General features: G+C 34.6%; 1 protein-coding gene across 1 annotated transcript; it reads right to left on the bottom strand.

Annotated features, from left to right (window-relative positions):
• Positions 1–3,656: 3,656 nt before the first annotated feature.
• LOC111889275 (histone-lysine N-methyltransferase ASHR3) lies at positions 3,657–7,606 on the bottom strand. The gene is made up of 11 exons (XM_023885409.3): positions 7,088–7,606; positions 6,670–6,819; positions 6,433–6,585; positions 6,289–6,315; positions 6,078–6,195; positions 5,894–5,990; positions 5,715–5,808; positions 5,549–5,627; positions 5,290–5,461; positions 5,129–5,209; positions 3,657–4,117 (listed from the first exon to the last, which is right to left on the bottom strand). The coding sequence occupies exons 1-11, from the start codon at positions 7,400–7,402 to the stop codon at positions 3,952–3,954; spliced, it is 1,452 nt and encodes a 483-aa protein (XP_023741177.1). The 5' UTR covers positions 7,403–7,606; the 3' UTR covers positions 3,657–3,951.
• Between the last annotated feature and the right edge of the window lie 9,555 nt (positions 7,607–17,161).

Here is a 17,161-nt window from a genome sequence, read left to right as displayed (position 1 = left end):
GGAGTTGTGGGGTTGCCCAAGTTGCAGTTTGTAAGTATAAAAGAAACGTACAAATCCAACAGCATAAAGTACAAACATAAATTTATATATACATAAAGTACAATATAATATAGTATCATTACATGAATCTATGGATTATATTTTATATTTTGACTCTCGGTCAAATATGATTAAATGTTTGTAGGGTCATTTCTGACATTTGGGTCCCGCCTTATCAAAAAAAGATGTGGAGTTTGCATCGATATAGTTAATTTAAATTATCTTAAGTTAATTATAATATCTATGTTGTGCTTGGGTTGAATTTATGAAATCATAAACTATATTCTACTAAAGTTGTTTCTAATCATACTCTTATATAATCTTTTCAATGATATCTAGTAAACCAAGTTTGGCATGTCACTATAAAACCCCTTTATTTTGGACTTTGAAAAAATAAACATAACTATTGTAGAAATGTATACATTTTAGAAATAGTTATTCGAAGTGTGATTCTTGAGTTCCTTCAAATTGATGGTCATTTATTATAATATTGATTTGAATGTGTTTCCATACAATAACACATGAGTGTTATGCACACCCTTTCATAATTATTATATGTGTTTAACATGAAGGCTAACATAGGAAAAGACAAACATGCAACTTATAAAATATATATATATATATATATATATATATATATATATATATATATATATATATATATATATATATATATATATATATATATATATATATATATATATATATATATATATATATATATATATATATATATAGCTTATAATGATCTTTGAACAATAGGGGAGATAAGGAAAAATCCTTAATGCTTCAAAAGAAGTCAAACAAACAACATTGAAAAGTAAGACATCCTATTGTAGTTAAAGAAAGATCGAGCAAGACAAACTAGAGAATATGATATTTTTAAAATCAAGAAAATTTTTCTACGATTGGTCATGTGGTTTTGTTTTGCAAAAAGTCGTATGGCAACTATAAAAAAAACTATGTAAATGGTCCGTGTGGTAACTAAACATCCCCCCTCTTAGTCATTTATGCATGTAAAATGAAATTTATATCCCTTTTAATTTATTTTAAACTTTTTAAATTTTTTGTAATTATTTTTAAGTAAATAAAAAGAAAATAGATGGACCTGCCATCTCTCTCTCTCTCTCTCTCTCTCTCTCTCTCTCTCTCTCTCTCTCTCTCTCTCTCTCTCTCTCTCTCTCTCTCTCTCTCTCTCTCTCTCTCTCATGCCATGTTCTCGAGTTCTTTTAAGGAAGAAATAGAAGGAAATTAGAAGAAATAAGTGTTCTTGAGTTTTTTTTAAAAGGGAAGGAGAAGGAAAAGGAAGGAATTATGTTCTCGAGTTTTATTTAAGGATAGAAAGAAAATGAAATATAAGAATTAGGAGAGAAAGAAAATACTTATTTTCCATTAAATCTTTCCTCTTACTTTTGGGATGATAGGGAGGGGAAGTAAAGTGAAGTTCATTTCATTTCATTTCATTTCCCTCCCCTCCTTTTTTCCTCTTTAAAAAAAACCGAGAACATAGCATACATTATCCATATACTCTTTCCTTCTTTTGCTACAGACGAGATCCAATTTATTTTTCTTCCTCGATCTGATTGCAATATCCACTTGAGTTGTTTGATTTGGTCATGTAGTATGTATGTTTCAGTTGCCCAATTTAATAGAAATGATGTCTTCAACACAACTATTTCTCAAAATATGTTCATTAATAACGTACGGAGAGTTTCAACATAAATGGAAAAACTACGGTCGAGAATGTGAGTATAATTGCAGAGAAATATTTTGTTGAAGCTTTAGATACTGATATAGGTTGTGGCAACTTAACTTGTATGCTTACTTTCCAATCCAAATTCGATCATTGGGTGTTTTTAAAAAATGTTTGTTTGGGAGGCATTCTCACAACTATGTTAACAAAAGAGTGCTCGAGCTACTCTCCCACTATTTTCAACGCTCTTTTTCGTAAAGACGATAAGAATGTCATTGAGTCACTAATAACTAATAGATCATCAAAAAAAATCAAATGGGAGAACTAGGATCTAGTCTCAACTCCTTATATCTTTGATGAAAATTACAACAATATTCATAATGAAGATAGTATTAGCGGGGGATTTCGCTATTGGGGGTTCATGTATGTGAATTCAGTTGCTCATAATTCAAAGATTGATGCAATTAAAAAGGGGTGATGATTACAAATTGGATTCTTCTTTTCATAAAGATAACAAGGTTCTTGTTGAAGATTGGATTTAGGATTGTAAGGAAATGGCATGTAATAATCATAAAAAATGAAGTTACCTATTAAGTCGTTCAAAATTATGAACATTGTAGATTTTAAAGAAGATGCTATAGAAGTTGGGTCGCGTGCTTCTGGGCCTATTACCAAATATGGGCTTCACATACTTGATACATCAACAACCGTCACTATACCCAGCCAGCCAGGTCGCATATAATTGTGCCTATTATAGCTTAGTTGTGTGGTTCAAGTCATGGATTGATTAAAACAATATACACCAAATCATAAATGCAATTAAATTTAAAATGGTTTATTAAAACTAAACCCCAATATGCCTCTTATTTGAATCAACTAATTAACCATATTAAATAATCATATGGGGTAATCTCTTTTTAGATAATGATCAACAATGACGATCATTTGGTGTAGAAATGTGTGATCCTTAAATCACCAAGAAAAGCCAAAACCTTGATAATTCTTATTTGTTTGAAGAAAATTGCCAAAAGGTTTCTTTTCGGGAGGTTCTATACGTTGACCAAAGAAAATTGCCTAACGTTTAAAAAACATGAGAATATGGTATGAAGAGGATTGTACACATATCACATAGAATAGCTTTTGTGTCCAATTTATACTTCGTTTAACGATGGGTTTAAGTGCCAAATAATCACATTTGCATCTTTGTGTTTCCATAAACGTGTGTGTGAGTAGAAGTGTTATTAGTGAGTGTTTGGGCTCCAAAATAATGAATCCAAGTGATAATTGAAAGGATTTCACACCAAGGCGATGCATAAACGTGATAGGTTTTGGTGAATATATGGGCGTAACAAATTATATAAATCAAATTAGAGATTGTATAACAAGTAAAAAAGATTTAAAACGCACTATTATAATAAAAATATATGTAGCAATAATAAAAAATTTAAAACATATTATTTTTTTCATTTTTATGTATTTAAGCTTTTATTAAATTACAAATTAAAATACTGAATCATTAGTTTATGAACTTTGAGGTTGTCTATATCCTTGTTTGATATTTGTAATTATGTATTCAATAATCTTATGTTTTTTTTTTTTTGGCTTTCTAGTTTTCTTGTTTAGGCATAACATTTTTATAGAAAATCAGGTGATAGTTTTTAACAATAAAAAAATTACAGATAAATAAATAACATCATAACTGGTTGATTTTATCTACTTGATTATTTTACATAAATCTTTTAAACAAACGAGGGTAAACGAAGATCTAAGATGAGACCACATACATTGGTACAAAATTTATAGAGAAAATTAGTTCTTGACATTATGGTGTCATCACATAATATTTCTAATTATGGCAAAGATGATTAGTACAAACTAATTATAGAAATATTCAAAAATTATCATCGATCACAATATTATGGAATATTTTAAACAGTCAAAAAATCAATATACGGTATTTTCAATAAGATGTCTATAATATGTTGTACTTTTCTGTATTTTGTTCAAATACAAAATACACAATGTCCCTAAAGCAAAAAAAGACGATGTTGAGACTCACAATTAATAAATTGTTTTCTAGTTTTTGGTCTAACATCTCTACGTGATGTGAAAGAAATGTAGGTATTTTACCACTATACCTTTTTTTCATTGTTTATATTCCATTGGTGAAAAACAAAATCCGATATACAACATGATTTGATTAACCTTTTGTGGAATTTTTATGATTTGATTTTGATGATCTTTAAGCTAGCGGTTGTTGTTCTTCTACGCTTTGCACCCCAATCAAGAAGCTCCATTTTTGCTATCTTTTTTTTATTCCCAAGATACCCTTGACAACTTGAAGCCCCACAATGACACTTCACTTCCGGCCCAAATTGCACAAATCTACAATATGCCATAAGTCTTTTATTGATGTTTAATTTAAGTATTACAACAATTCATATCTTCAAAATATTTGTAGGGTTTTATACAGAAAAGTATTATTATTTTGGAAAATTTTTTGATAAAATCCTAAATTTGGTATTTGGGAATGGTACTGGTTTTCAGTACTGGTACCGATACCGACGGTATCGGTTGTACTGATACGGAATCGGATTTGGTACAAACTGTTCATCCCTAATCTGTCATTTCCTATTAAATAAAATAAAATAAAATAAAAAACCTTTTAGTTAATTTGAACAAAATGTTAAATAATCGAGACTTTTCTTTTTCAAAAAAATCTTTTAGGACTTTCTCAAAAAAATTTCCTAGAATAATGAGACTTTTCTGAATAATACCCAAAATAAAAAATAAGGATTTTTTCGTTAACTGGTGCAAAATGTTAAATAACCGGGACTTTTCTGTTAAAAAAATTAAGACTTTATCAAAAATTTCCCTAAAATAATAGGATTTTTGTACATAAAACTCAATATTTGTTTTTATTGGTTAGCATTTTAAGTTTTGTAAATGAAATGTTTGTCTTTTTTGACACCTTTTATTACATGTCACCATTAAATGATTTACTTAAGATTATTATAATGCCAAAATTCAAAGATTTTTGTTAAGAAATCTTGGGTCATTATTATAAGTCTCATTATTTTGTCAATTTATAAAATATTTTAAACTTTTATTTTTTGAACACAAACGTCCTAATGATCTAATTTTATACAATAATCTATCATTTTTTATTTAAAAAATAAAATAGAGATTATTGATAATCATAACTTTTTTTTCAAAAAATAAAAACCGAAACTTTTTTTCCTTACACTAAGACAAAATACTTGGACTTTTCTAACAATAACCCAAAAAATCTTCTCATTTTGTAAAAAGCTTCAAAATTGTTGTAAACTTGTAATACATTATTACATAATTAATTATTTAAATCAATAATGTTGTATTAGAAAAAAAATATATTACCGATAATCATAAGTCAAAGCCTCCCCAGCTTTGATAGATCTAGCAGCAAAGACACCAACACGAGTCTCCCCATCAACGTCCCTAAAAAAAAGTCCACATAATTTAAATGACCAAAATACCCTTTATGCTAACAAAATAAAAAAAAAAAATAAAAAACTTACCATTTTTCAAGATCACAATTAGGACCACAACTATGATTTAGAAAACGAGAAGCATTTCCTTTAAAAGTAGCATCAATTGTAAAATCTTTTCGAATTTCACACATATAAAAATTCTTAATCCCTTTGTGCTTCATGTCCCAAAGCCTTTGTTCACACAATGCATCACTAATAACTAAAACAATAAATTAATAAATAATTAATTAACTCAAAACTGTAGTAAAATTTAATAAAACGTCACAAAATGTAATTAAAATATTACCTTCTCCTACATATTCTATAATGAATTCACCTTTTTTTATAGGCACAACAGCCTCAACTCCCCAACCACATCTTTCAGTCTACAAAAATTTATAAAATTATAAACTTTGAACAAGATTTGTAAAAACTAAAAAGTTATTTACTTATTTTTTTTAAAAAAAAATTACCAAAACAATTTTGATCTTTTTGTCTTTTCGGAAGGGCTTGTTTGTACACCTTTCTGAACATTTACATGCCTTTGAACAGCTTATACATTGTAGCCTGTTTATCAAATTACAAAATTTATAAACATTTTTTATTTTTTTTTTTATAAATTTCACCTTTTTTTTATATATATATTAAATACCTGCATACACAATCTTCAGAACAAGTACTAGAACTACAATCAGTGCATCCAGTATTTGTATTTGTGTCATCACGTTTTTTCTTTACAAGATATATATCTAATTTTCGTTAAAGAACAATATATTATTTAACTAAAGTTAAATAATATTTATAATTTGTAATTATAATAAATAAATTGAGGATACTTCGCCTGATATGAACATATGGAGGTGGCTCCAGTTTGTTCTCCATTGTGTCTTTCAACAAGAGATCAATCTTGAATTCATCCACTGTATATGGTAAAGGTAAACGACAAAAAAGTTCCTATAATTCAACAAAATGATTTGTTAAAAGTTTATTAAATCATAATTTTGTTTGAATTAATGGAATGATAATTGATGAACAAGACTTACTTACCTCGATGCTGTTTGTGGGAACTGCAGGCTGGTTATTCAACAAGATACATCAGCCTAATCAATTGAAACGAATAATGTTTTTTTCTTTTATTGAAAAGCGAAGAATGTTAAGGATTTGTATTTGATGATGAAGGAAGAGATTGACCTTTAATGGTGGCCAATAATGTCTCCAACAGATTTTTTGGTTGTCTTTAGAATGCAACAGATGATCTGAAAATGGTGCACATTTGTCATGTGATGCTATATGGCATCTTGAACATCGCCATAGATGGATTTTCTTTTTGCATAGAAAACATGCCTGTTGATGATTGAAAAGAATGAGATGAATGTTTTGATGATTGAAAACAGATTAAAGAATGAGAAGGGAGGAGAATAAGTGTACATGTTGAGGACATTTGAATGGTTTTGATGATGGCGATAATCCATGCCAGTTTTGTACACATGTCAGGTGATATGAAGCTTTACAATCACGAACAACGCATGATACCTCTTCCCCTGGGTAGATTACGTTCTCACAGGTACGACATTCAGCCTGAGATGGATTGTATGAATTGTCGATCACACATTCAAAAACAAATCATTGTTTCATGTTCAGATTCCAAATCATTAAAGAGCGAATCTATAGCTATAGTTAAGTTTACTATGGAAAAAAGTGTTGGTGTTCATAGACTGTGATGTAGTTCATCTATGAATTCGATTTTAGTTCCATAAATTTCTAAAAATAATCCAATAACTGATTCATTGCATCATAAAGTTGAAGGTTCATCCGTTAACATAAAAGAGTATTGAGATGATTTTACCAGTTTTGGTGCTCCGACAAGAAACGGGAGAAACAATTTCGATTCAGGAACCCCCAACTCGACATTCTTCGAAACCCAATCGCTCCAATAATCATTCAAACTCTTCGATTCCACAGATTTATTGATCTTAACAGACCGATCTCTGTTACATTCGTCTTGCACTGGTAAAGAGGTTTCTGATTCTTTAGCATACTTTGGGTCACACAAATCGCGGTTTCCCATGGCTCCTGGTCTTGAACTATTAGAACAACGAGTAAGGGGAAGCGAAGACGTGCTTACAAGGTTGCCTAAGTCAGGCATCGTTGTGATAAACATATAAACCCTAGAAAAAAAAAATTGGAAGATTTATGGTGTGTAAGAGATTATCATTTGGGGCAAAATGGCTATTTGGTTCAACATTTTCGTCTGATGGAGATTTTGTTGAGGGAAAAAGGAAAGAACAACGCGGTATTACACACACAACTGGTGTTGTTAGTGCGTGAGAGATGGAGAAAGAGAGGGATGGAAGGGATTTTGCAAGAAGATGCTTATTTTCTCGGCGGGAAGTTTGAAACTTTTGGAGAGGACATGAATTTACCAAAATCTCCATCAACATTCCTCTAGACTAAAATTCCAAATTCATTAACAAAACATATGACAATAATTTTTTTAGTTTCTCATTAAATGACCATATTTAGAGCATATCAATCCCTAAAAATTTTAATTATCAAAAATGGCAATATGTTTCCCCATAAATTGCAAATTAACTAGATATGTAGTCTACTCTAATAAATAAATGTTTTTTTTATTATATGTCACATCTCATTTAATTTGTCAAATGTCATTTTGTGGTTATTTTAAATAAATTTTTTTCCACATGTCATTTTATGGGTTTTTCTATTTTTTTTAAATTTCACATAATATTTTAATGTAATAATTGCAATAAATGTAATAATGGATATCAATGTCATTAATGAATTCATTTTTTAATTTAAAAATTATCAAAATTAAGCACATTAGTTTTTTTGTTTATTTGTTTAAATTATTTGCTTAAATTTAAATAATAAAAAACATTACATTATAATAATTCATTATTCTTCTTATTTTCTTATAAATTTAAAGTTCTTAAATATTTAGACCTTTATATTTATTTTTTTAAATTAACTCATGTATATTTGGACCATAGTATAATTAGCTCATGGTATGTTGTTGTCATATTGTTTTACTTATTTACAATAACTCCACACGAATGTACATATGGCCTTGTGAATGATTTGCTCACCATTATTTTACCAACACCCTAAATTGCAAATTTTACACTTATAAAATGTCACGCATGTCTAACAATTCATTTATCAATTTATAATCTCATTCGTTGTACGATGATAACTAATATGCATTTACTTGTAAGATTAATGACTTATTTTCATTTCAATTATAATATTAAAATATATTTCGAGTGTTGTTCAGTCCAAGATGACCTCGAAAGGGAAAGGATTGGCTAGGATCATCTATAAAAACTTATTTCATTGTGAAAACAACAAATGTTATTGTTCCAGTCTTAACTCGTTCCTTAATGTAGTGGGCAATGTTCACCTAAGATGCCTAATTGTATTTTTGAAATTATAAAAGACGCTAAATAAGACCAAAAAAAGGGGCTCATAAAAAAGTCGAGTTGTTCGTGCTCGTGTAAAGTCTCTGTGGAAGAGATGAAATAAATGATCAAATGGACTGCTAATACTATGAAAGAAATAAAAGAAATACAAGTTGCAGAAAATAGATTAATGTTGTTGATGAAAAGATTGATGAACTTATGGCAGAACGGGACCGTCTTGTGGATGCTATTAGAAATATATAAGGTTTCATTGTGTAACACTCTAATTTTTATTTAATTTAAATGCTTATAATTATGGGTCATAGAATTAAAGTGTGAGGTTATAAATTCGAATCCTTGAATTTTAATAGCTCATTATAGTTCAAGACTAAGTGTGGGGGGTATGGAACTAAATTATAATTACTTGAAGGTCAAATCCATGATAGTAGGAACTATGAGGAAGTGAAATGAAAGTTGGCGACTTAAAAGTCATAATATAGCAAAGAGGGGTCAATGGGTTATTGTTTTAAACATAGGGAGTTAATGGACAAGGTTTTGGGCTAAATTAAATCAGCCACTTAAGGACCATTAAAAATAAGCTAAAACCCAAATCACCACTTGCTTGAGAATTCTCGTTTTTGAAAACCTAGTTGAAGTGTTCGGACGATCCCTGCAGATCTAATCGTTGGGTCTTCACGAAATTTTACTTGTTGTTCCTAAGACATATATGAAGATTTCCACCGGAGGGATTGGGTTTACAGGTTTAGAGTGCGAGTTACATATCTTCGAGCATGGAAGGCGTTTAAGGTTGTTGTTGAAATCGTTTTAAGTGTGAGGCTTGTATGGAGCTTTCAATCTCAACAACCTAGGTATGATTTCTTCATCATTGCTTGGAAAAGTCCTATATGACCTAGGGATGATGTGTTACAGACTTGGAAGGTCTTAATCGAATTTGGGAGTTAATGGGTTGAGTGGATTGAAGCCTAACCCTAGTTATATCTTTCTGAAAAATCCATTGTTCTGTCCCGTTTTTGTAAAAATTCTAGAAAAAAACATCGGAAGTTAGAATTAGGATTTGTAAACTCTTAAAGTTTAGAAATTTATTCTACTTTGTCTCTGGCCTGATATTGGTCCTAACTAGGGTGAAAGTGAATGTTTTTCCAGGTTGGTCTGAAATAAGCTGCAATGATATGTAGTTTTGTAAAATTCACTATAAATTGTAGAAAAATTGTATGAACATGTGTAAGTAGTCCCTGAAAAGGTATTGACCTGAACTTCATGATCATGTCGTCTTAATCTTATTTGGGTGGGTTTAAGAGGGCGGGGGGGAACAGGTCTTGAACAGACTACTATTTTAATGTAAAAAAACTAAAAATAAACTTAGGAATCTTTTAGTGAATTCAAGGGACAAATAGTGTTTGCTAACACTATAAAACATTAATATAGGGAATAAGTAAGTACTTTGCTTCTAAGAGCATGGGTCTTTATTCGGGAGTGATTCAATACGGTTTGAGATGAGTTCCTCACTACATAACATTAAGGTTTTATATGCTTATTGTTAGATCGGGTGAGAATTATGATCTATATGATTCATATTAGATGTTGATTATTAATTGTGTTGTTTGTATTTGATGTATTTGGGGATAAATGCATAAAGGCAGAGCCGATTGATGTAACACCGTAAATTTTCAAACAAATTTTTCATTTTAAAATCACATAGTTCTCATAGCACAATTCAGAAAAATCTCATTTTTCATAATTGTTTGATTAATAATCCAGGATCCTCAAAACATAACTCTTTCACTGGTGTGTACAATCAAGTCGGTGCCTTCCCGCGATCCTGAGAAAAACCTGAAACACATATCACATTGTAGGGTTATGAGCATTTTAACACTCCTAAGTGTACATGCAACCCTAAATACCTTGGATCTATGTTTTCTCTATTATACATGCAAATATGAATATTCCAAGGTATTACCCTATCTAGCATACAATCTTTTGATACTTGGGTAATAAAATAGATAGAATACATACCTTGTTGATGTAGCTTGACTCCATGAAGCTTGAGAGCCTAGTGCCCCAAGTGTGACACCTCAAATGGTTCACACAACATCAAATACACATGGAATAACTTAGAGAGAAATGATACACTTCATGAAATCAGCTAGCCCTCACCATTCCTTCATAGTCTCTCATGGTGCCGATTTTGACAATAATAAGATGCTTGTATAATGTGTCACAATTAGGGTTACACCATGTAAACCCTAATTGTCACGGCCTTCCATTTCCATGATCCATGGGTACAAAAACACCATGGAGCATCCTATGGGTTTTAGCCCAACTTGATAATCCATGGAGCATTAGCCCAATATACAAGTATGGATGATCTACACAATCAACCCATATATTTAATTAGTCTCCTTTTGATCACTTAATTAATTCCAAAGTAATTCTTGATCAATACTAATTAAATAATATTATTAATATATTAGAACTTATAATATATTACCAAACCTTAAGTGTTATTTCTCTCATTTTAGTCTATCCAAATGCATGATGCCATGCAACCCAATGGACTATGCCGAGTCGGGTCAAGTACATACCAAATATAGTTATGGACTTAGACACCAATCCAATAGTATCCCACTTGGATAGATGTAAAACTATGATTGAGTATGACTTCAAAACCTAACTGGCAATCGTAGCTCTCAAAAGTCGTTGTCGAACTCTAACCTTGTCGATGAACTCTAACATTTGTCAACGACTTATCCATTAGATAAGGGATCATATAATTCCTCCATTCTATATATCATATGGACTGAGACATGGATTATAAATCATTCTCTCTGTCCATTTGTTGTTTCCCGATTTTCGATTCATGGTGAATAACTGATTGAACAAATCAAATTAGTCCTGGCTTGGCCAAGCACTCACATGTGCCATCATTAAATCATCGAGGGGCCCACATATATCGCTTTTATCTTGAAGGTAAAAGGAATGGATAAACTTCGACTCATATGGCTTGTTCTACTACTTGTTGAATCATACACAAAGGCACATTTTATAACATCGAGTTACCAATGCGGTTTCGTGCAATCAATGTATAACTAACTCATAGTAACAACTCATATCTCTAGGTTTGAAGAATATAAGATATTATCGTCTCATGATCACTCGTGATAAAATCCATAAAGTGATTCCAATGAGCGTGGGTTGAATCCAATACTCATAACTTATGAGCACTCACGAGTGTTGTAGCACCACTTTGTCCAACATCTTAGACCTCTACAAGCCAACCCATGATAGTCTTGATTCATATCTACTTCCAACATATGACCGACTGTGGATGGTTTGAATAACTTAGTCATTCAGGAAGAACAATCTAGTTATTCTGGAAGTTAAAACATGCAAAGTGAAGCACAAGAATAATAGAATCCAACATGGTCTCAGAACTTATGAATATAAATAACACATCTTTTATTTATCACCATATTGATTACCCATCATTCATTGCACATTGTTTCAAACTATCAACTTTATACTTGAATTAAAACAATAGTTGTCCCATGCTCGAAGCATGTACACTATGTTTTTCTAAACACTAGTCATGCCATACACAAAGTATGCATACTAAGTTTGTCTATGATCTTTACTTTGTGAAATAGATAGATTGAACATAATTCCAATGATTCTCATTTCACACTCTCAATTCCGTACTGCAAATGCAAGAATTCCAAATTCCTGCCATTTACCTAAATCTGTTAGATTCTAAACTTATATGCATTGATCCTCTTGTAATGACTATGCACAAAGTCATAAAGACTTGTCAATAAACATTACAGAGTATTCCAATGGAGACCAACTCCATGGAACCAAAGTCTCATATTCAAAGTTCATTGCCTTTTAACATTCTTCTTGCATTAAGTTTCGTAATCTTACACAGATTCTATGAATAACTTTGACCTATGGAAACATTTCCATATTCCCATTTTAACTATCACTCCTGAACAAGAGTTGCCTCTTTTCAGAATATGTCAATATGGTCCTCTCCAAAATCTACACCATACTTCCAATTGTCCTTGAGCAACCAATCTTTGGTAAGCCTTAGATTGTCCTCGACAATTGCTTAATTATTTTAGTCATATCCAATTCTAGAACTTTTCCCTTCTTAATGCCCTAGGCATTTGGAAAATTTTAGAAAGGATGAATATTATAGCAAATGCAACCGATCCTATATCTAAAGCATATGGGACACGATTCATGATTTCTCCCATAAAGACATGATACTAGACCAATCCTCTTGCTACAATATTTCTATTTGCCAAGTTCTCATAATTCAGACTATGAAAAAGGGATGTCGTAATCATAATCGGATTTTAGAACGCAAATAATAGACCCATATATAGAATTTCCTTATGTTGAGTCATTCCAACGTAACATTCATATATATACTTGACTAAATTTGATTAAAATCTCACGATCTAAGCTTATAGATTTGAGATGAAGTATGATTTCCTCTCCCTTATTTATAGAAAAAACAACTTTTTCCTAATTGAAACCTTTTGTTTTTCTATAATTAACATTGCTATCTTGAAATACTAATAATAATTATCATGCTCCCACTAACATGATGATTATTGGCATAACACTTATGCTCCTACTAGCTTTCACATGTACTCAGAAATTAGCTGGTGTAACGACGAGATTTTTTTAAACAAAATTTTCATTTTTCAATAACCAAATTTTTTTAAATATAAAACATTCTCAAAAAGTATCCCACAATCGTTATCAAATAAAGCATATCCCAAGATCACAAATCAAATCTCCTCTCTATGTCTACGGTTCACGTCGGCGCTTGTCCACGGTCCTCGCTAGTACCTGAAACACATAACACAACAACTGTAAGCATAAATGCTTAGGGAGTTCCCCAATATACCACATATAACACATACGCCACTCGAGGCTACTGTGCGACCCTCCGGTCGGTGTGTCTCAGCGGGACCCTCTAGTCCCGTAGCTCGTTGGACCCTCTGGTCCGGTCACAGATCGTTGGACCCTCCGGCCCGGTCTATCTCGTTGGACCCTCCGGTCCGGTCTATACAAATATATATCATACATACATCACATAGCACATAGTCTCATACATGACACACAATCTCATACATCGCACATAAGACCTTCCGGTCAACTCATAATACCACTATAGGTAATGTATAGTAAGAAGAATCACCTCGTGTAACTCGGTAACTCGGAAATCTCGGACTCCGTGAAATAGGATCTAGCCTCTGCCTAATCATACGAAAATAAACACTCGGCATCAACACATTTCCCAAGGCTAGACCATTCCCTCTCTTAGTACTCTCAGGAGGGTAAAAGACCATTTTACCCCTCTCAAGGCTCAAATACTCTAAAGTTGACCAAACCCTAAAAGTCAACAAAAGTCAACGGTCAACCTTTTGACCAAACTCGTCGAGTGCACTATTGTGACTCGGCGAGTTCAGTCATGAACTCGCATCCTCGAAATCCCAAATGACTCACTGAGTCACTTCCCCAACTCAGCGAATTACCATCTGTGTGATTTATGGGGAAAACCTATCCTACTCGCCGAGTCTGTTCTAGGACTCGGCGAGTGCAAGCCATGATCAAACTCAAATGACCTCCTGAGGTCAGATCCGTTCCTCTAACCCATAGATTTGTCCTCCTTAAGCAAAATAAACACATAAAGTTTGGATCTTGGTGCCCATGTAAAGACCTAATGGCTTTATTTGAAGAAATGGCCCCAATATGCCATCCCAAGCTCTTATCTCCCAATAACACTCATAAAGATCGAGGAGTTATGGTCTCTGGACCACTTTGGATCCAGATCCAAAGTCTCAACACAAGAAGGGACCAATTGCACCACAATCCATACTCTAAAGGGGCTAGAAACCCTAACTCTCAAAGATTAACACCAAACTGAAGAAGGATCGAAATATATACCTCAGAATGAAGTTCATAACCTCTGAAATCCACAGAATATCGCCCTTTTTAGTTCCCTCTTGCCTTGGCCACCTTCTTCTTGCAAAAACACCCACACAAAGATCAAAAATGACCTCTTCTTCCTCACAAATGCTCTGGATCTCTTAGGGTTCCTCTCAGGGGCCTGGTAGCCGCAAATGGTGGCTATAAGCCCCTTTAAATAGGTCTTAAACCCCAAGGATTAGGATTTTCATTAAACAGCATGGACTCACCGAGTCCACAAATGAACTCACTGAGTCCGCCATTAAATCAGTCCGACCATCCGCGATCCTACTCGGCGAGTCTGAGCACCGAGTCTCTCTCCAAGAACTCAATATAAATGCATAATATTAGATACTTGGGAGTCCGGATGTTACAATTCTCCCCCACTAGAATCAGACTTCGCCCTCGAAGTCTCATGTCGAAAACAACACCGGATGCTGCTCCCGCATCTCCGACTTCGGCTCCCAAGTTAGCTCGGACCCTTTCCGATGTTGCCAGTGGACCTGCACCAGGGGCACTTCCTTGTTCCTCAGAACCTTGATCTTCTGATCCAAGATTGCGATCGGCTTCTCAGCATAATTCAGACTCGCGTCCACCTGGATATCTTCTAATGGTACCACTGCCGACTCGTCCACTATACACTTCCTCAACTGCGACACGTGGAAGGTATCATGAATCCGGTCCAACTCCGCAGGTAACTCCAAACGATATGCTACTCTGCCCACCCTCGCGATCACCCTAAACGACCCAATATACCGGGGCCCCAGCTTGCCCCTCTTCCTGAAACGGATCACTCCTTTCCAAGGAGACACCTTCAGGAGCACAAGATCCCTGACCTGAAACTCGAGCTCCGATCGTCGCCTATCCGCGTAACTCTTCTGGCGACTCTGAGCGGTCAATAACCTTTGTCTGACCCGCTGTATCTGCTCTGTCGTCTGAAGCACTATCTATGTACTACCCATCACACGTTGCCCTACCTCACCCCAGCAAATGGGGCTCCAACACCTCCTTCCATACAACAGCTTAAAGGGTGGCATACCAATGCTCGAATGATGGTTGTTGTTATAGGAAAACTCAGCCAAGGGCAAATACGTGTCCCAACTCCCGCCGAAATCCAGTACACATGCCCGAAGCATGTCCTCGAGCGTCTGAATCGTCCGCTCACTCTGTCCGTCTGTTTGTGGGTGGTATGCGGTACTAAAATGCAGCCTCGTACCCAATTCCTCATGAAATTTCTTCCAGTATATGGAAGTGAAACACACATCTCAATCTGAGACGATCGAGATCGGTACTCCATGCCACGATACCACCTCCCCAAAGTACAACTCTGCCAGCCTCTCCGCGGAAGAGCTCTCACTGATGGCAAGGAAGTGAGCGCTCTTCGTCGACCTGTCCACAATCAACCAAATTGCATCGACACCTCTAGCAGTCCTCGACAATTTGGTGATAAAATCCATGGTAATTTGTTCCCACTTCCACTCCGGAATCTCTAACGGCTGCAACTTACCATGCGGACGCTGGTGTTCGGCCTTAACCTTGAGACAGGTCAAGCAGCTTTCTATGAACCATGCAACATCCCTCTTCATACAGGGCCACCAATACTCCTTCTTCAGGTCCAAATACATCTTAGTGGCCCCGGGGTGGATCAAGAACTTCGATCTATGCGCCTCCTCTATCAAGATGGTACGTGTTCCGCCCACAAACGGTACCCAAACTCGACCCTGAAAGGTCATAAGTCCTCGACTATCGATAACGAACTCCGATACCTGTCCAATCACTCGCTCCATTTTTTGGTTCTCTGGTTTCACGGCCTCCACCTGGGCCCCTCGAATGGTGAACCACACCGGAGTCATCACTGTCAATCTCATGCATACATCTTGTATCGGGGCGCCCTCCACCCTACGGCGCAGGGCATCGGCTACGACATCAGCCTTGCCCGGGTGGTACAGGATCTCGCAGTCGTAATCATTTACCACATCCAACCATCTCCTCTGGCGCATATTCAGGTTAGGCTGATCCATCAGGTACTTCAAACTTTTGTGATCCGTGTATATGGTACACCGAACCCCATACAGATAGTGACGCCAGATCTTGAGGGCGAACACCACTGCCCCCAACTCTAGGTCGTGGGTGGGATACCTCGACTCATGAGGTTTCAGCTGCCTTGATGCATATGCTATCACATGCCCCCCTCTGCATAAGCACTGCTCCCAACCCTGATATCGATGCATCACAGTACACCACAAAATCCTCCATCCCTTCCGGGCGTGCGAGCACCGGAGCTTCGCACAATCTCTGGAGAAGTGTCTCAAATGAGGTCTGCTGCTCCGGACCCCATGAAAAAGCAACACCCTTCCGTTTCAACTTGGTGAGTGGCACGACGATCTTAGAGAAATCCCTGATAAATCTCCGATAATAACCAACCAACCCAAGGAAACTCCTGATCTCGGTAGGTGACCTCGGCACCTCCCAACTCATCACTGCCTCGATCTTTGCCGGAT

Source organism: Lactuca sativa, chromosome 7 (assembly GCF_002870075.4).
Source record: "Lactuca sativa cultivar Salinas chromosome 7, Lsat_Salinas_v11, whole genome shotgun sequence".
Classification (NCBI taxonomy): domain Eukaryota; kingdom Viridiplantae; phylum Streptophyta; class Magnoliopsida; order Asterales; family Asteraceae; genus Lactuca; species Lactuca sativa.
This window is presented reverse-complemented; position numbering and strand designations above follow the sequence as displayed.